This window comes from Salvia miltiorrhiza, chromosome 2 (assembly GCF_028751815.1).
Source record: "Salvia miltiorrhiza cultivar Shanhuang (shh) chromosome 2, IMPLAD_Smil_shh, whole genome shotgun sequence".
Taxonomy (NCBI): domain Eukaryota; kingdom Viridiplantae; phylum Streptophyta; class Magnoliopsida; order Lamiales; family Lamiaceae; genus Salvia; species Salvia miltiorrhiza.
In genome coordinates, this window is record NC_080388.1 from 54,082,431 (window position 1) to 54,103,233 (window position 20,803).

General features: G+C 35.9%; 1 protein-coding gene across 1 annotated transcript; it reads left to right on the forward strand.

Annotated features, from left to right (window-relative positions):
- The first annotated feature begins 1,268 nt into the window (after nucleotides 1-1,268).
- On the forward strand, nucleotides 1,269-2,283 carry LOC131009744 (uncharacterized). Its single transcript, XM_057937153.1, has 5 exons — nucleotides 1,269-1,406; nucleotides 1,456-1,614; nucleotides 1,717-1,884; nucleotides 1,933-2,115; nucleotides 2,167-2,283. The coding sequence occupies exons 1-5, from the start codon at nucleotides 1,269-1,271 to the stop codon at nucleotides 2,281-2,283; spliced, it is 765 nt and encodes a 254-aa protein (XP_057793136.1).
- The last annotated feature ends 18,520 nt before the right edge of the window (nucleotides 2,284-20,803 follow it).

The window sequence follows — 20,803 nt, forward strand, 5'->3', positions numbered from 1 at the left end:
ACATGTCTAGCTGTTCAGTTTGAGTCTTGAATGCGATAATTGTTCAGCCGATTCAGGAATGCATGTTATAGTAGTAGCCTTGACACTTGAATGGGATAGGGGAAACTATAGGGAGCTATTCTTTGTGTACGCTTGGGAGTTAATTTATTCCTTGGAGTCTTGAATGTGAAGGGGGGTAAATTAATCTACTTTCATAGGTGTTCGTTAGAGAAGCTTGTGAATAGTTTTGTGATCTCTCATCAGGGTTGGATTAAATTGGTAATTGAATCAATAGATTAAATGCATGTAATTAATTAGTAAAAGTACATCCCTAGGATCAGAGTCTTTTATTATTTGAGTTTTTACCTTATTTTATTTGTTGTTATCTGAATTTAGTGCTAATCAAACCTTCCTACTTTTTGTTGCCTGTCTACTGTTATAGTCTGTTTAGGAGTTAGCTAGAGTTATTTCGTTGTGTCAGTCCCTGTGGATACGATACTCGGTTACTGATTATTTGCTACAATTGCACCGTGTTAGTTGCGGTATTTGTTGCTAAGAAATTAGTGATCAACTTGTGGTGAATTATTCGGTAGGTGGTTCCTTACTTAAAAAAAGGGAGTTATGAAGCGATGGAGATCATTGAGAGTATTGGCCACCACAAGTTATCAATGGCCATCTGAGAGAGTTCAGCTGAAGAAAGTTGATGTTGCTTCCAGCTCTGATCATATGGCTTTAGTTGCTACTCAGCTGGCAGAGCGGAATGCCAAACTAAATGCTTTGACTATTGGTAATCATGAGCCACCTGTGAAAAACCCGATGATGATGGAAGATGCAAACTTTGTCAATAATGGAAATTTCTGGAATTTCCAGCGAGGTCAGTAGGGTGGATTCCAGAGAGGACGGGAGCGAAACTACCAAGATGGGCATCAATTCTATGAGGAGAAGAAGCCAAAATTGAAAGAGCTGCTAATGAAATACATCTCCAAGTCTGATGAGAGGATGGAGAAGCTTGAGTCTACCACCGCTGCGTTGGGGACTCAGATGAAGATGTTCGAGACCCAACTGGGTCAAGTGGCCAATGCTATCAGCAATCTGCACCAGTCAGGAAAATTTCCAAGCAATACCATGGTGAACCCGAATGAGCAGTGCATGGCTACTGGGTTGAAAAGTGGATCTACACACGAAGGCAGTTATGGATCTCGTGGAATGGGGGATAAGTCAAAGAGGAAAGTCGACAAGTCCCACCTCCATATCTTCCTCACATGCTGTTCCCTCAACGCCATTATAAGATGATCAATTTGAGGAGTGAGACTACTGATGAAGGTCCCAAGATGTCTGTGAAGGAGATCCCGCCACCAGCTGTAGAGCAGGAAACTGTTGCAATCATTGCTGAGGTTACTGAAAAGAAGAAATATGAGGGAACAGAGGTGATTTCGCCTGCAAGTTGTGCCAATGTCATTCCCTCAACGTCACAAGAAAGAGAGGGTGAAAGAGCAGTTCTCTAAGTTTTTAGAGATTTTCAGGAAGGTTAATATCAACATACCGTTGGTGGAGGCGTTGCAGAAGATGCCGCTGTATGCTAAATTCCTCAAAGAGATAGTTTCGCGCAAGAATAAATTGGGGAAATTTGAGACTGTAAATCTCAATGAAGAATGTAGCGCAATTTTGCAGAGGAAGCTGCCAACGAAGATTAAGGATTCGGGCAGTTTCACTATTTCCTGCATTATTGGAGGCTAGCGATTCGGGAAGGCACTCTGTGATCTTGGAGCTAGCATAAATCTCATGCCTTTATCCATCTTTAAGAGATTGGCCATTGGAGTGTTGAAGCCTACATCCATGATGCTGCAGATGGCAGATAGGTCAGTCACTTATCCACGCAGAATTGTGGAGGACGTACTTGTGAAGGTGGGGGATTTTATTTTCCCTGCTGACTTTATGGTTCTAGACATTTAGGACGGTAATAAAATTCCGCTAATTTTGGGTCGGTCGTTCCTTGCAACGGGAAGAGCTTTGATTGATGTGGAGAAAAGAGAACTCACGCTACGAGTAAAAGATGAAAGCCAAAAGTTCTCTGTCTATAGACCATGCCGCATCCATGAGGATGAAGTGCCCAAGAAAGTTAAAGGTCCGGGAAAGGTAAGAGTTGATGTTCATAATACATTTAATGAGGATTATTTTTCTTGGCAGGACCCAGCCGAGCTGAAATTTTGGGGAAGAGACATGGCTGGCAAAGATGGAGCTGAGCGTCGCAGCACTGCTTGTACCAGCCTCCTTGAGGAGATTATTTTCTCATCGAGCTATTGACGTTAAAAATAGCGCTTGTTGGGAGACAACCCAATTTTGATTAGTTCGTTTCTTTTCGTTTGTTTGTTCGTTTTCGTGCCCCACAATTCCTTTTCAAACTTATTGTCCTTGGTGGTGAATAAGTTTGGGGGGATGTGTCTTTGTGGGTGCACTTTTGCTTTGGTTGTCTTTGCTATTTTTGTTTGGAGTCTTTGTTTTGTTTGGAGTCTTTATTTTGTTGTTGAGTCGTTTAGTCTTGCTCTGGTGGTTTCTATGTGATGATACCTTGATGAAGATTTGAGTTGTATATGGATTAATTGGATGACTGGATGATGATGACTTCTGTTTAAAACTTGTGAAATTGCATGTGTTTGTGTTGATATTGTTGTGATTGAGCATGATTGATGAATGATAAGCATGGTCTCTTGGTGTTGCAATCAATGAAATAAGCTGTGAGGATTCGAGCCTTGATTGTCATTATTTTTACAGTCTTATTTCTTATTCTTGAGTGTTTGATTCAAGCATGTATGTTTCTCACTAGAACTTGTCTTGGTTTCTCCCTCGAGGTCACATGGTGTGCTTAATAACTTTGATGTGATAGAAGGCCATCTTTGCTAGCCTATATATCCCATAACTGTCCTTTTACTATATATGATCCTAGTTCGCCCCCTTTGAGCCTTATTTTTCATTTTATTTGATTTAGCCGTGGGTGGGAACTTGGCGATTGTTGATATGGGGTAGTTGGCGTTGTGGAGATGTGTAATTATGGATTATAAACCTTGATCTTGATATAATCCTAGTATCCTGCAAGTTGTTAAAAAAAATTGTGATTGTGAAAAGAGAGAGAGAGAGAGAGAGAAGAATTGGAAAAATGGGTACCTAGGATGCTTTAGAAATGCATAATGTCATGAGAAATAATTGATGAGTTGTGATGGAGTTTGTATTGAAAAATTTGGTTTTATGATAGGTGGAGGATTGTTATGTGCAAGAGTGCTATGAGGTTGGTGATTGTGTTACAATGGGTCATATCTATTAGTCACTTAGCCAAATATATCCTACCCTACCAAAGAGCCGACAGTACAACCTTCAATAAAGACCTTTTTTATCTTGGTTATAGGAGTACATATTTAGTGGTGGAGAGGTGAGATGATCTATAAGCCTATGGTTGAGTACTTGTCTTGCTTGATTTGAGAGTATACACGTCCACATGTCAATTGATACACTTGAGAGTTGAGAATTCTTATATTCTATATCTTTTTTGTAAGGATTGCAAGTCATGGAGACCATAATTTGAAGTTTGTCATGATTGTGATATCTTGATAATAGGAAATACAACTGCATGTTGGCATTTTGTTGACAAAACTGAAGCAATAATGTTGTGAATTTTCCCTACGCTCTTATTGATTCATTCTTGGTTCATTTTTGTTTTGTCTGATGACGGACAATAGTTCAAGTTTAGGGGAGGGGGGTGCCAGTTGGAGGCGATGTCCACAAATGTCAGATGGGAGTTGGGTGCCATTTTGGAACTAGTTTCTGAGTTCACAAATACTCTTGTGCAATCGGTTGGACCATGAAACTGGTTTCCAAAATGACAGTACTTCATTCGGGAAATGACACTTGAACATTTTCAAATGACACTACTTCAACATACAAATAACACTTGAAGATCTTCAAGTGTCATTTGTATGTTGAAGTAGTGTCATTCAGAAACCAGTTACACGGTGCAACCGATTGCACGAGCGAGTGCCTCTTCTCGGTTTCTTTTTTAAAATCAAATATGATCTTGCATTCTCCAATGCTAGTTCTATATTTAGGGAACTGAATTTTTGTACCATTGGAGGTACCCTATGTGTGGTTCTAATGAATAAAATTTTAGCTTCCAAATTAAAAAACTATAATTGGAGAAATTGAAAATTAGTTTCCACTTGGAAACCAAGTAACCAGGTGCAGAAACACACCCATCTCCCAAATAATTTTATGTGGGCCGCTAACGAACTCATTTTTCGTGCTATTTTGAGTTATTGTTTAAGTTTAGATCGCGTCGTTTCTTATATTTTTCTGTGTTTTGTATCCGAGAAGTGATAAATATGCATTTTTGCTTCTTATTCGAGTTTGTGAGCGCAAACAGATCAAAAATTAGACCTCAAACAAGGGATAACGGGCTAATGAAAAATCATTGCGCAAAGCTGGACAACGCACGCGGTCGAGACACATGCTCGTGACTCGGGCCGCGTGGTTGGCTAATTCTAGTTGTTTTGGCCGCGCGTTTGTGCCTCAGGCCGTGTGTTCGCTGGATTTGGTTGCGTTTTGATGGATTTTTGGCCCAAAAATTGATTTTCACTTGATTGTTTTTAGTATCTGACACTACGGCCTATAAATACCATTTGAAAGCTTCAAGAAAAAAAAGAACCTTTACCTTTGCCTACTTTCACATTTGGAGAGCTTGAAGAGAAGAAGAACTTAAAAATCAAAAGCTTGACTTGAAGATTCATAGTAGTTTTTACGGTTTTTGTTGTTGGATGATTATTATAGCTTTGAATATTGTAGTAGTTTATATGTTTACATGTGGCTAGTACTCTTTATCCTAGGGTTAAGTAAACAGATGATGATTTTTGATTTTATATGAGTCAATTAATCGAGACTTGTTCTATCATTTTCGTGTTCTTGTGCATATTATTTGCTTAGTTGATTGATCACATTATTGAGGTGGGATCATTATTCTACTCACGATATATTCAATTATTTTATTAAAATAAATATTATATATTTTTAAAGGGGCATGAAATTGGGGGACGGAGGGAGTATAAATTGATGTTGATTTATCTTGAAAAATTTAAAGTGTGAGTGATACTATATCAAAATCCTGGAATGACAACTTTATTGTTTAAGTATTGTTGGATAATAAAAGATAATTTACTTTAAGTAAACCACTCCACTGCGATTGATTTGTCTTATGATACTTATTTAATAAAGGTGGTGGCATCCCTCTCTTCTTCAGTTGCTTAATTATTTTAACTTTCCAAATATATAATATTAATGTTCTTGGTTTATGATTAGACTACATTGCATCGAATTCCAATATTCTTATTGTCATATTATTCTATAGAGATATTTGCAAATTAATTTAATTTGTTGGTTAATTTTGGTCCACTTCAACACTCATACGCCTTGTTTCCTAATTCTAAGCTATGTTTTTTTGGGGGATGCAAATTAATGATTTGAAGTGTTTGATTTATTAATTATTTTACCTTTCGAATTACACATAATTTCTAATTAATTAATTGTCAATCAATCGATGTATCATATATTTACTTGACTTCTATCACATTCAACATTTATTATATGAGTATACGTGTGTGTGCAATTCGCAGAAACTGATGGCAGATACTATATGTATGCTTTATAATTTTTCAGTTAATACAAAAAAAATTGATTAATTGCATGTAAATACACTAATTTTGGCAAAAATTCATTTTTAACGCGTATTTAGAAAAGTTCAATAAGACACAAAATTTGTTAGTTGTTTCGTTCAAAAGAAAACTTTGTTAGTTGTTCAATTTTAATTTCGATGAGCTACATAGACATCATGTAGTCCCATGTAGACGCGCGCCACACAGATGTCACAATGACTCACTGACGCAATGTCATTTTTGGTGAGCCACGTGGACGTCATTTCATTTTATAACTTGAGAAATTTGAAATCGGAGTCAAAATTGAATAATTAATAAAATTCGTGTATTTTATTGAACTTTTTTAAAATTATGTTAAAGATGAATTTTGGCTAAAGTTAGTGTATATATATATGCATGTAATTATCCCAAAAATATATGTACCTGACTAGAAACCTTAGTCACATGGTTTGGAATGAACCTCCGTCCTTTGTGGTGGGTCATTTCCACATTCCATGTTCATGTGTTGAATAATTGATCTCGCGTTCCCTCAAAAAAAAAAAAAAAAAAAACCTTAGTCACACTCACCTTCTGTAAATTGAATATGAAAAATAAAAATAATATTTGAAGTGCGAAAAGTAATACAGAATTAAATGATGGAAGAGTAAGAATGACAAATTTAAGAAATAAATATTTGTAATTTTCGTAGGAATAATTAGAAGATTTTTTTTTTTTTTTTTGAGAAGAGGAATAATTAGAAGATTCAAAAAGAGGACCAGTTTTAAATTCCTAAGTCCTAACCCGCGTGAGTGCACTAAAATTCTTTAAAAGTTGCATAAGAAATTTGTGGAATTAGTACGTTTATTATATATAGGACTCAATTAATCAGGGTTAATTTCATGAAATGTTACTAAACTATGGTACTTGTATCAAATTGGATACTAAACTTTAATTTGTTTCAAAATGATTACTAAACTTATATTTTGTTTCATTTAAAATTTTAACTACATTTGTATAATAATTTTATTCCAAAAAATAATTAAAATACAATATAATCTTCTCCAATAAAATTAATTTCTCCCATCTTCTTAGGCTTTCCAATTACTCCATAGAAAGATAGCGAAAACAACGCTCATCTCCAGATTTCGAGCTCAACGGCGCAAAGGCGACGCAAGCAGCTTGACCTCCACTCCAACGATCTTCGAACCCAAGCCGGTAGCGCCGCTGCCCACCCCTCAATTCAAGCGCCTGAGAAGCAGCTGAACTTCATTTGGGTCACCGTGGTTGTTCCCGACGGCTTCGCCATCACCCTCGACAAAAGCGATTTCCGGTTCATCACCATCCTACTCCTCATTGACAGTTGTAGCCACATGATTAATCACAGACCGGGATGGCCATCAAATCGAGCTCCAACCTAGCCATCATGGCTATTCAGATCGAGAATCGTCAAACATCAAACAAGGGAGCTCGCATGGAGCAGAAATCGAGCTGTCGGGCAACGACAATTGATGCGAACGTGGACGAAAGAAACTGAGGCTCAGATGTGTTGTTGCTCTCTTGCAGAAGATGGATGTTCGTATCAAGAAATGTCAACAGAGTTATGCACTAGCAATCGCTTACAATGTAGCAATTAAAATTGTGGTTTATTCCAACTGTGACTGTAGATGAAAAAATCAAGCTAACACAGGACCGGGAAGATGGGAGCCAGGAGTTGATTTTAATGCAGAAGATTATGTGGTATTTTAATTGTTATATGGAATAAAATTATAAGAAAAAATCCATTAAAACCTTAAATGATACAAAATACAACTTTAATAATAATTTTGAAACAAATTAAATTTTAGTAACCAATTTGATACAAGTACCATAGTTTAGTGACATTTCATGAAATTAACCCCAATTAATCAAATAACAATACATTAATTAATATATCACAAGTGGGATAACGGTACCATAATATTGTAAATTCTTGGTAGGAGCATTATATAATGTTGGTGCGTGCGCACATATATTGTGTATACATTATGTAATATATATATATATATGTAAGTACTGATTCACGTATAATATGATATTCTATACTAGTTTTCACATCTATATATATTAAAGCAAAAATGTTGGTTGCAAATTTTTCCTCCAAACCTATCATTGATTTATTTAATGAGTATTAGGTTTAATTATCAGTAAATAGGTCATGATTGCTATAATTTACCAAATACTTATCTCAATAAGTAAATAAAAAAAATAAAAAAATCCCTTTATATCATTTAATGATGTGTTCAATTATTAAATAAAATGGGTATTCATCCAATATCAAAACAGTTCATTTGAAGAAAATAAAAGCATAAAATACTCATAATTTAATTTATTTTTAAAGTATTTTTCATATTTTAAAAATATTTTTTCCATATAGTTAATTGATATGGACAAATTAATATATTTTGTATAATTTAATATTTTTTGTAGGGTTAAGTACCATTTTTCCTCTATCGATGACGCCCCTATCGCGTAGGACCCTAAAGTCAGGGGTGGCGCTGTTTACTACCTCAACGTGGCAAAATCGAAGCAAATTTCCCCCGCCACTTATCGGATGTTAACACCGTTAGTTTTTTTTTTTTTTTTTTTAATACAGCCGCCTATCTTTGCCTCTCTCTTTCTCAAGCTCCGCCGCCACGGCTCCTCCTCCAGCAAAGGGCCGCCAACCGGCCTCCATCTCCCTCACTTCGACTCAACAAAATCACACCCAATCTGGCGACGAAACAGTGGCGAGAACCACTGCCTCCGCCTCATCTCTCACGAGTTTCACTGGACTCCGACGACACAGATGCGGCCGCGCTTTTTTTAATAGACGCCTATCTCTCCCTCTCTCAGGCTCTGCCGCCGCGGCTCCTCCTCTGTCGAAGGGCCGTCGGCCGGCCTCCATCTCTGCCGCCTCCTCCACTACCATCGCCGCCACCACCACCACGCTTTCCTTCGTCTCCACCAGCAGCAGTAGCAAGGCCTTTTAGCTTCAATTTCTCGGATCGGGAGAGGCCATCGCTGAGCCCAAATCACAGCAGCAACCAGCTCAAAAAACAAAAACAAAAAAACTAACGGTGTTAACATCCGTTAAGTGGTGGGGGGAATTTGCTTCGATTTTGCCACGTTGAGGTAGTAAACAGCGGCACCCTATACGCGATTGGGACGCCATCGATAGGGGGAAAATGATACTTAACCCTTATTTGTAATATTTGTCTCATAATAAAGGTGCTTATATATATATATATATATATATATATATATATATATATATGGAGAAGTTCAAGAAAGAACCATAAATAAAAAAAGAACGGAGAACCATTCTCAGCCATTCGATCATCAAGATCTACGGTGGATGCATCATCTTGTTGGATGAATATAGAACCTGGGTTCGAATCCTGAAGGGAGCATTTTTTTTTATTTTTTGAGTGCATTAATTTTAACAGCGAATGCATTAATTTTTACAGTGAATGCATTAGATTTGATGGTTCTCACGTTCTCACAAATAATGTAGTTCTCTCTAGAACCACACCCTATATATTTATTTGTTCTCTCTAGAACCACACCCTATATATATATAGGGTGTGGTTCTAGAGAGAACTACATTATTTGTGAGAACGTGAGAACCATCAAATCTAATGCATTCACTGTAAAAATTAATGCATTCGCTGTTAAAATTAATGCACTAAAAAAAATAAAAAAAAAATTGCTCCCTTCAGGATTCGAACCCAGGATCTGCATTCATCCAACAAGATGATGCATCCACCGTAGATCTTGATAATCGAATGGCTGAAAATGGTTCTCCGTTCTTTTTTTATTTATGGTTCTTTCTTGAACCTCTCCCTATATATATATATATACTCACACACACGTACACACAAGATATTCTATAAAACATAATGGTTTTTGTGTAACATATACAAATTTATATTATTAGCAATGATCGAGGTTGTACAAATTTAGTTACTATGAAATATAGTTGTGACCATATTTATTTTTCATTTCCCTCCTCTCTTTTTTTTTGATATCTTAAGAAAATATATATTTATTTTGTCTAGTAAAGTGAATGTCGTCACACAGGCCTTATAATATTAAATTGGTGATTATTTTACAAAATTGCATACAATAAAATTATAGTTATTTTATATCCATTAGACTAAATGATTTTATTTTTCATACAATAATTAATATTTTTCAAAAATATAATTATTAAAAATTTATGTAGAATCAACTGGATAATTCACACAAACGAGCTCAAATGAGTGAGTTTAGTGGGATATAACAAGTTTTGTTAAAAAAAAATTAATTGAAGAAGAGGAACCATGGAATTGAACCACAAAGCTCTCTATTAACATAAATAGTACTCCATTTGTCTCCCAAATAACTTTTTATGAGGGATTAACACAGGTTTTAAGACAAAGTTGATGTGTGTATTAGAAATGGTTAAAAATGTTATGATTAATATTGAAAGTGGTGAAAATGTATTATAATTATTATTGAAAGTGGTGAACAGTAAGAATAAATGAGGTATTATTATTGGTGAGCTAATATCTCAAAATGAATAGAAAATTATTTGAGGGACGGCTCAAAAAGAAAATATATGAATTTATTTGGAAGACGGATAAAGTATTTAGGGTTAGATATCCTCTTAGAAGTTTCTCTTTTTTTTTTTTGAGAGAGAGAGTCCCTTATTGGAAGTCCCTTAATATATATATATATATATATATATATATATATATATATATGTGGGGAGGGCTACAGTGAAAACACTTCTTAAAATATAAATATAAACGTTTTTTAATGTACGAATTTTATCCAACAGGGTTACGAATTCATCCAACATGGTTACGAATTGTGGAAAATAAATTTTTGCTACCTTTGGGATTCGAACCCAGGACCACGAATTCATCCAACAAAGTTACGAATCAACCATAGATCTTGATAATCTAAGGGCTGAAAATTGTTTATATTTTATATTTTAAGAAGTGTTTTTATTTTAGCCCTCCCCTATATATATATATATATATATATATATATATATATATATATATATATATATGAGAAGACTAAAATAAAAACATCTCTTAAAGTATAAAATATGAACCATTTTCAGTCCTTAAATAATACGGTTGATTCATCACCTTGTTGGATAAATTCATAGTCTTTGATTCGAATCCCATAGATAACGAAAATTTTATTTTTCGCAATTCAGACATTTATAAAGAGAATTCAGACGTGCTCTACATATAATTCATACATTTTAGTCAGTTCGTATTTTATATGTTTAGAAGTGTTTATATCCTAGCCATCCCCTATATATATGGGGAAGAGCTACGGTATAAACACTTCTTAACATATAAAATAAGAACTAGCTAAAATGTATGAATTCTATGTAAAACACGTATGAATTCGCCGTGTATATGTATGAATTGCGAAAAATAAATTTTTTGTTACCTATGAGATTCGAACTCGGGACCATGAATTCATCCAACAAGGTGTTGAATCAACCGTTAATCTGAATAATCTAATGATTGAAAATGGTTCTTATTTTTATATCCTAAGAGGTGTTTTTATTTTAGGCAATATATATATATATATATATATATATATATATATATATATATATATATATAGGGTGTGGTTCTAGAGAGAACTACATTATTTGTGAGAACGGGAGAACCATCAAATCTAATGCATTCACTGTAAAAATTAATGCATCCGCTGTTAAAATTAATGCACTCAAAAAAATAAAAAAAAAATGCTCCCTTCAGGATTCGAACCCATTATCTGCATTCATCCAACAAGATGATGCATCCACCGTAGATCTTGATGATCGAATGGCTGAAAATGGTTCCCCGGTCTTCTTTTATTTATGGTTCTTTCCTGAACCTCTCCCTATATATATATATATATATAATGTTTTTACTACTAAATAAATAATAAAAGTGTTATGAGACTATAATTCATAATTGACTTTGTATGTTACTATTTATATTAAAATGTTAATTATATTATCCATTTTTATTTCTAATAATTATGATAGTATGACTGAATTAGATTACACAATTGTTTATTCATATGTGCTTGATTAAATTAGAATTATTTTTATTTAATTGGAGGAGGAAGGGATTTGGATTCATAACCTGATCTGAATGATCTAATGATTGAAAATGGTTCTTATTTTTATATGCTAAGAGGTGTTTTTATTTTAGGCAATATATATATATATATATATATATATATATATATATATAATGTTTTCAAATTATGATAGTATGACTAAATTATGATAGTATGACTAAATTAGATTACACAATTGTTTATTCATATGTGCTTGATTAAATTAGAATTATTTTTATTTAATTGGAGGAGGAAGGGATTTGGATTATGATCACCCACTCTTACAAATGAAGGAATATGACTAAATCATCGTTGATTAGTCAATTTATTGGAGGAGTTACAAATAGTCGAATTGATTTAAATCATCGGTGATTAGTCAATTTATGCTTTATGATGTAATATTTTAATTATAGTATAGTCAACTTATTGAAATTTGTTTTTTGATATTATTATTTGTATTGATACTTAGCTTATAAATTAACTTCGTGTACATAAAAATTTCTATATTATTCATACTAGGCTACAAGCTACTCTAGTAAATCTTTAAACAGAAAATTCTATCTACTCTAGTAAGTCTTTAAACAGAAAAACTCATCCGCATCGCATTAATTAATTAACTTCAATTATGTATCAATTAATTAATAATTGATCATTGATCAATTTTTAGTTATTAGTGAATTGTATTGTTTGCTTATCCGTATAAGAGGCTATCTCCTCTAGACAAGTCTTGTATAACGAAAATTAATACTATTTCTGTAGTCTAGAAATAATCAATTTCTATCCCAAAGGGAGAAGATCCTTAAGAAATTGATTAAATCTATCCCACAATATATAATAACATATCATTTCATCCGAAACAGTAAATCAATTTAAAATTAATCTAATTAACAAATTTCATCCGAAACAATAAATCAATTTAAAATTAATCTAAATAACATATCATTTCATCCGAAACAATAAATCAATTTAAAATTAATCTAATTAACAAATTAATTTCAATTAATCATACTTTAAACATCCTATAAAGTAATTATAGTTAAATCAATTCAAAATTAATCTAATTAACAAATTAATTTCAATTAATCATACTTTAAACATCCTATAAATTAATTAGAGTTAAGTTAATTTTAATCAAACAAATAAATAATAAATAAATAAACAAATAAATAAAAGTCTATTAAAAACGAGAGTGTACCGTGGGAGTCGACGGCGGAACCGTGCGGTGGCAGGAGCGGTGAGGCGGCAGGATTGGCCTGAAATTAGGAGGAGAAAGATGAAGAGAGGGTGAGAGGGTGAGAGAGAGAGCGAAGGAAATGAGGGGCTTACCTTGACGGAGGCGACCGGCGGCAGGCAGCAGGGCAGGGGGGCTGGAGGAGAGGGGGGGTGTTCTGGATCTGGAGAGGGTTAGGGCTTCAAGCCCGAATTTGGGTTTAAAAATTAGCGGCGGCCCATTGCCGCCGCTAAAGCCCGACCCGCATTCTCCTTTTACCGGCGGCAATATTGCCGCCGCTAATCACCGGCGGCATGCCGCCGCTATTTGTTATATATTAAAAAAAAAATTAATAGACATTTCCCGGCGGCCTTAATATTTACCGGCGCCGCCGGTATGTACGCCATATATTTAAAATTTACGGGTCGGCCGCTCCGCCGTCGGAAAGCCGCCAGTAATCGCCGGCGGCGGAGCTGCCGCCGGTAAACCGACGCTTTTTTGTAGTGTCTCACTTATCTTGAGACATTTTTTTCTATCTATCTTGAGATATTTTTATGTTTTAGTATCCATCTTTTAATTTTTTCACCTACCACACATAACACACAAAAAGTATGTTTACTTTAGTTGTAAAATTTTCATTGGAAAATGATGGATAATAAAAAATGAGAAAATATTATCTTTTTCTCATTTTTATCACATGTTTACTCGAGATAAAAAGATGACAAAATATTGAAAAATATTTTCACACCCTACCTTAAGATAATATTATCCAACATTTGAGATAAAAGGAGCTGTCCGATAAAAAATTTCATCCTGATCGAAGAAAATTTTTCATCATAGCAAACATGTTAAACTGATGAAAAATTGGTGAAAATATATATTTTTTCTCATTTTCCATCAAAGTAAACACACCCTGAATACTAGTTTCTTAAATTATGTGTTCAAAGTTTTTGTCGCAATATAAATGATTGTTTTACTTATCCATATTTTAAGGTAAAGATTCAAAAGTTACGTGGATCGAATTCGAAATGTTTTATTCTTAAAATTAAATTCTCTAGATTTGCTTTACGACACATGCTTTCATCTCTTTAAAGTGGAATGTACTATTTAATACTGTTGATTATTATGTTTAATACACTATTCAATATATATTTTTTAATATATAGCTCAAGAGTTTGAGCTCAAAGACTATTTTGTTTCACTAGCCATATCCTTCTTATTTTATTATCAACGTTCACATTTGATGAACGATATATATGGGTTATCAACTTATCATGTATACAAATGATCGATTTAAGATACTATTAAGGCAAATGCTCCAATAGTCTGTGTTGAGACCATGCAAATTGACATTAAAAAATGGGTGGAAAAGGCATATAAATAAATATTCAAATAAGAAAGTAATTGGCGCGTATATATAGTCCTGGCTAATAGGCATCTCTAAAAACTAGATTATTGATTCTTTTGACCTGTTTTAAAGTAGTGCCTGTCTCATATTTTCACATATTCTATAATCAAAAAGCCCAATCATCATCAGCACACCATTCACTTTTAGGGCTGGGAAGTTCGGGATCGGGTATCGGGTACCCGATTACCCGACCCGAAAAAATCGGGTATCGGGTACCCTATACCCGAAAAAATCGGGTTCGGGTTCGGGATCGGGTATTTAGGGTGTTAGAAAATCGGGTATCGGGTATACCCGAAATACCCGAATTAAGCTGTAATCCAATCCCAATTCCCTGCCCTTGTATCGGGTATTTAATTAAGCTGCTGCAGCTACAGCTGCCAGCTGTAATCCAATCCTTCCCTTCCCTTGAATCCCATTTCCCAAGTTCCAAATTCCCACTCCCAGCAGCGCGGCGCCGATTGAAATACAATTCCATTCCCTTGAATTTTGAATTGAAATCCAATTCCCTTCCCAAATCAATTCATCCCTCCCAAACCAATTCCCAAACTGAACTCCCAGATCCCAGCCCGCCGGCCCTCCTCTCGGCTCTCACTCCAGAGTCCAGCCCCGCTCGGCCGCCCCACTCGCCGTCGCCCCTCGCTCCTCGCCAGCCCAGCGTCGGCGCGTCGCGACCCTCGCCCCTCGCCCCTCGCCGTCGCGACCCTCGCCCCCAGATCCGAGACCCTCGCCCCTCGCCGGCGCTGCTGCTTCTTCTTCTTCCTCTTTTTTTTTAAATATGTACAGATTTGAAAGTTGCAGATCGGGTAATTTAGGGTACCCGAATACCCGACTCGGGTACCCGAGTCGGGTATTAGGGTACCCGATTTCAATTTCGGGGTCGGGGTCGGGTATAGGATTTAGGGGATTTTCGGGTTCGGGTACCCGATTTTTTCGGGTAGGGTACCCGAACCCGACCCGATTCCCAGCCCTATTCACTTTCACACAGATCGCTATAATTTGATTTTTTTAACTACTGTGAATATGTCTAACACAAATTAAATATTGGTACCAATTAAAACTCAACAATATATATACTAATATAACTTACTATTTTATTTTTTCCTACAAAAGAAATACTCCATCTGTCTCACAAAAAACATGAATAATTGGGAGTGGCAATGATCTTAAGAAATGTTAGTTGAAAATTATTGTGAATGAAAAATGGGTCCTACTTTATAAAGCGTTGTGAGAGTAATGAATTAATTAAGGAAAGTAGTGGTGGGCCATGATGATTTTTTTTGTGAATAAGTATAAAAATGAGGGATAAAAAGTAAGGGGGTAATGTACAAAAAATGAAATGTTCATGTTTTTGTGAGATACCTCAAAATAGAAAAATGTTCATATTTTTGTGAGACAAAGAGAGTAACAACTTTTATCGCATAAAGGACCTCGGCCATATTTTCACTCGAGTTTGTATATCCAGGAGTGCTTATTTATACATTTTTTATCCCTTTCCACAGGTTTATATGTTTGTATTTTAGGGAATGCTTAATTTAAATGAGTCGATGTATATGAGTATATAATAAGAATCATTTTGTAATTTTTAGATCGGGAATATTTACAATAGATTTATCATTTTCTTGAATAAATTTATGCTTCAGTGTTCGAATCTTGTAAGTGATAATTTTTTTTAATTCATCATTTTTAAAATAGATTCATAAAATTTTGTATATAGTGAATTAATATATAATAGAGCTATTTTATACGGTAAATGCGGTTTGTATAATTATCAATCCCTAATTTCATTGCGCTAGGGAAAGAGTAATGTATATGTTGGTCTCGAGGCGAGTATGTATTGGTGTAGGGAGAGTATACCAGTTAGCAAATTTTGTTCGTTTTTCAATTTAAGTGTTCTATAAGGTAGGCTAGCTGATAATGTGTGTCCAGATAAACCTCGCCTAATAGAATAATCAGTTGGCTACCTTATTGACAGCTCGTCAACTAGTCAGTTGAACTAGAAACTGAAGCGTGTATGGAATGTGGTAGTAAGTTTTAACTCACTTAGAATATCTTTCAAGTTATTTGTTCAGCTAAGACCGAGTTCAGTTTAAAGGATCAATTACTTGAATCCGACTGATGAAACTTGAAAACAGTTTTATACTTATGTTGCATGCAATTCTTGAGGTCACTATGCTAAAAGGTTTAACATGTAAAGCAATATTGAGCCAAAGTGTTGATTACAAAAACACAATCAGTTTTACTTGATTTACAGATAATTAATTAGTTTGAAAAGTGATTTAAGCAAATACAACAAATTAAAGTAAAGACTGAAAAAATAATACACAAATATTTTTAAGTGGTTCGAACCATTTTAATCTCTCTTGATTGCTAAGACCATCCCACTTATGAGTAAGCACCCCACGTTGAGGAGACTCATTCTCATTATTTTTTATTTTTGTATTTTTCATTTATTTTAAACTGCACCAACTTAAATAACACAATTACTTCAAATTAAAATTGAATTAATTGAAATTACATAATATTTTAAAAAATAAAAACATAGCCTAAATAACTATTCCGACCCTAGAGGTCCGAAACGTGCCCAAACGTGCTCGATCAAATCACTCTCCGTCGAGTCACTACTAGATGCCCCATGTCTTGAGTCGTCATCTCTCCAGTGGGTAGCGCTTTCACCTTCGTTTTCCAAAATCATATTATGGAGAATAATACAAGCCGTCATGATGTCTTTGAGATGGTCAATGTACCAATTTCGAGCCAGACTTCGAATGATTTCCCATCGAGCTTGAAGCCCTCCAAAGGCATGTTCGGCATCCTTTCGTGCCGATTCTTGCATCTTCTTGAACCTCGCCTCTTTTGGATTGGTCGTCACCGGTGGACTCTTGAGGAACGTTGGCCACTCCGGATATATGTCATCGCACAAGTAGTAACCCATCTGGGAGTAGGACCGGTTGACCTCAAAGATCACCGACGATGACGTTCCTTCTAAGATGTCAGCGAACAGAGGCGACTGGTTCAGAACGTTGATGTCGTTGTTCGAGCCGATGACACCGAAAAAGGCATGCCAAATTCACAAATCATGGGATGCAACGACCTCCAAGATCAAGGTGGGCTCTCCTTAATCACCGCGTGTAAATGCACCATGCCACGCCTTTGGGCAATTCTTCCACGCCCAATGCATACATTCAAGACTCCTGAGCATCCCGGGAAATCCATGTCGCGTCTCGTGCATCTGAAGAAGTCTTTGGACATCCGTCGCCGTAGGACGTCGAAGATACTCGGCACCGTATGCCCGGATGACAGCTTTGCAGAATTTCTTCAAGCATGGACACCCCGTCGTGTCAGCGATTTTCAAATACTCGTCAAAAGTATCCGCACTAACACCGGTGGCTAATTGTCAGATAGCCACCGTACATTTCTGCAACGGCGCATGAGAGTTGCGGCCACACGCATCGACCCCCATCCAGAAGTAACCATCAACACCTTGCACAGGATCGACGATGCGCAAGAATAGCTCTTTCTACAGCCGAAAACGTCGTCGAAAAAATATTGGTCTGTACGTTGGATTGTCATTGAAGTAATCTTGCATAAGACGTAGATGGGCAGCCTCACGATCACGATAAACGAACCCCTTATTAGTAATAAAACGTCGTTCGGGTTGTGGTTGGGAGAAAAATTGAGCAACCACTTTTTGTGAATCGATGATGATATCATCCATGATTTCTTGTGTCTTCCCCTCGGACGAAGACGAAGTATCATCAAACCATTTAGCCATTTTTTGGTGGAGGAGAAAGAAATGAAGAAGAAATAGAAAGAAAGATTGAAAGGGGTGAATGAAATAGGAGAAATGAGGGGGGTTTATATAGGAAGAAAAAGGGGGAAAAAAAAAACGGTCATAAGAGCCGTTGGAAAAAAAAAAGAAAGAAAAAAAATAAAAAAAATTCGACTGAAAAGAGCCGTTGGATTAAAAAAAAATTGATTTTTTTTATTAGTGCAAGCGCCATTTATTTAAGCTATTGCGTCTTACTCGAAAGAACGAGTAAGCCTCGAGTCTCCTCTTCTCCACATCGGCGTGCTCAATCTCCCTCTTTACTCGAGGAAGGGGGATCGAGTACAGGGATGCAGATGCTCTTAGTGTTTGGTTTCGGCGTGTGTTCTCAACTACAATGAGCCTGTATATGTATATACAAACTAAGAGAAGCTAACCTCTTTCAATAGCTAAGGGTCCTCATGGCACGTGGCAGCAATACCAGAGATCGGTTGTAACATCTAAACGTTGCATGGCTTATTCAGTGTAGCTGAACTCCCAACTGATTGCTTCGCATGGCTGACTTCGGCTGTGGTTATAGACTCATGCAGTCACATTGGAGGACAATATGGAAATATAATTCAATCATTTATCTATACGACATCTCCATATTAATTTTTTTTCATTCTTAATTTATCTAATTGGTAAAGAAAATTATATAACTTCAATATTTATTTAGATTGATACAAAAACACATAATATGATCTCTTTAATTATATAATTATATGAATGTGTATATATATATATTAAAAAACAAAAACGCTCCTAATATTTACATTATAAACCAAATAGGTCCCTCACAACCATTAGATGGAGGAACTTATTTGCTCTAATTTGTAAACATTATAAACCAAATAGATCCCTAATGTTCACAACCATTAGATAGAGTAACTTATTTACTCTAATTTGTAAATATTAGAAACTTATTTGCCCCAATTTATGAATATTAAGGACCTAATTGTTGGAATATAAGAATATATAATGGAGAATTTATTTAATTGGTAGGAGGAAATTTGAAGAAATTGGTTGTGGACGTGTGTGTGCTTATGAATTTTAGTGGGAGGATTGGAGTTTGCTAACACAATCTTTCTTCAATTCACTTCATTCTAACTTACTTACAATCCCAAAACATGGTTACATATTTATAGTGGTACATAGTAGTAGCTAGATGATTCTAGAGTTCTCTCACCTATTATTTTCCTAACACTTCTCTAGAATTTTCTAGTTTTAGCTATTTCTTCTTAATTCTAACTTATTCTCAATTATTCTAGATCTTTCTCTTTTCTCTTTTCTCTATCTCATTCTCAACTAATCTAGAATACTCTTTACAAAATATCTATTCAAATCAAGTTTATATTCCAACACTCCCCCTTAAACTTGATTTGTCATTTTGAGCAAAACTCTGAAGTTGGCGAAATCCTTTCACGACGTGCCTTGCTTTATATCTTTCAACTTCACCTTTGGAATTCTTCTTAACCTTATGCACCCACTTGACTCCAATGGCCTTGTGCCTTTCCGGTAGTGTCACGAGCTCACACGTATCATTCTTGTTTATAGCTTTGATCTCTTCGTCCATTGCAACTCGCCAATTTTCACTACTTGTTGCTTTAGGTTCATAATCAGCAGATAGGCAAAACAAGGTGAGATCTTCTAACATTTCAGTGTCTTCATATATCTCATCCAAATTCCTTGCTCGTGGTGTGGCTCTTTCATTTAAGAAAGATGGTGGCGAGTCTTCAGTGGCTGGCACTGGTGAAGCTGGTGGAGTCACTGGCTCTTGTTGGACTTCTCCAACTTGCTCTTCTGCTTTTTGTTCTTCTAACTGTGGGATGTAGGTGAAGTCACCGCTGGAGCTGAAATCCCAGACTCCTTCTTCGTCGAACTCCACGTCTCGACTTATCACTGTTTTCTTGGTATTTGGATTATATAACTTATAGCCTTTAGAGTTAGAGTCGTACCCGATAAAGATGAATGCTTCACTTTTATCATCGAGCTTCTTCCTTATCTCATCTGGTACATGCACGTAGGCTTTGCTCCCAAATATCTTTAGGTGGGAAATTCCTGGCTTTCTCCCGCTCCAGGCTTCTTGTGGAGTCATTCCCCACACGCTCCTTGTCGGCGATCGGTTGGATAGGTACACCGCGCACGCCACTGCTTCGGCCCAAAACTCTTTAGGCAGATTCTTCGTCTTTAGCATGCTCCTCGCCATCTCCATGATTGTCCTATTTTTTCTTTCCACCACTCCATTTTGTTGGGGGGATCTCGGAACTGTCAGGGACCGCCGAATTCCATTTGCTTCGCAAAACTCCAAGAACTCCTTTGACGTGAATTCTCCGCCTCGATCGGACCTCATGGCCTTAATTTGTCGTCCGCTCTCCTTCTCGACGGCAGCTTTAAATTTCTTGAATGCATCAAATACTTCTGACTTCTGCTTCAAGAAATATACCCACGTTTTTCTAGAAAAATCATCAATGAAGAGCAAAAAATAATTATTTTTACCGAGGGAGCTTGGCTTTATCGGCCCACACACGTCAGTATGAATCAACTCCAGTGGCTTTTGAGCTCTTGAGCTTGACTCCTTTGGAAATGGC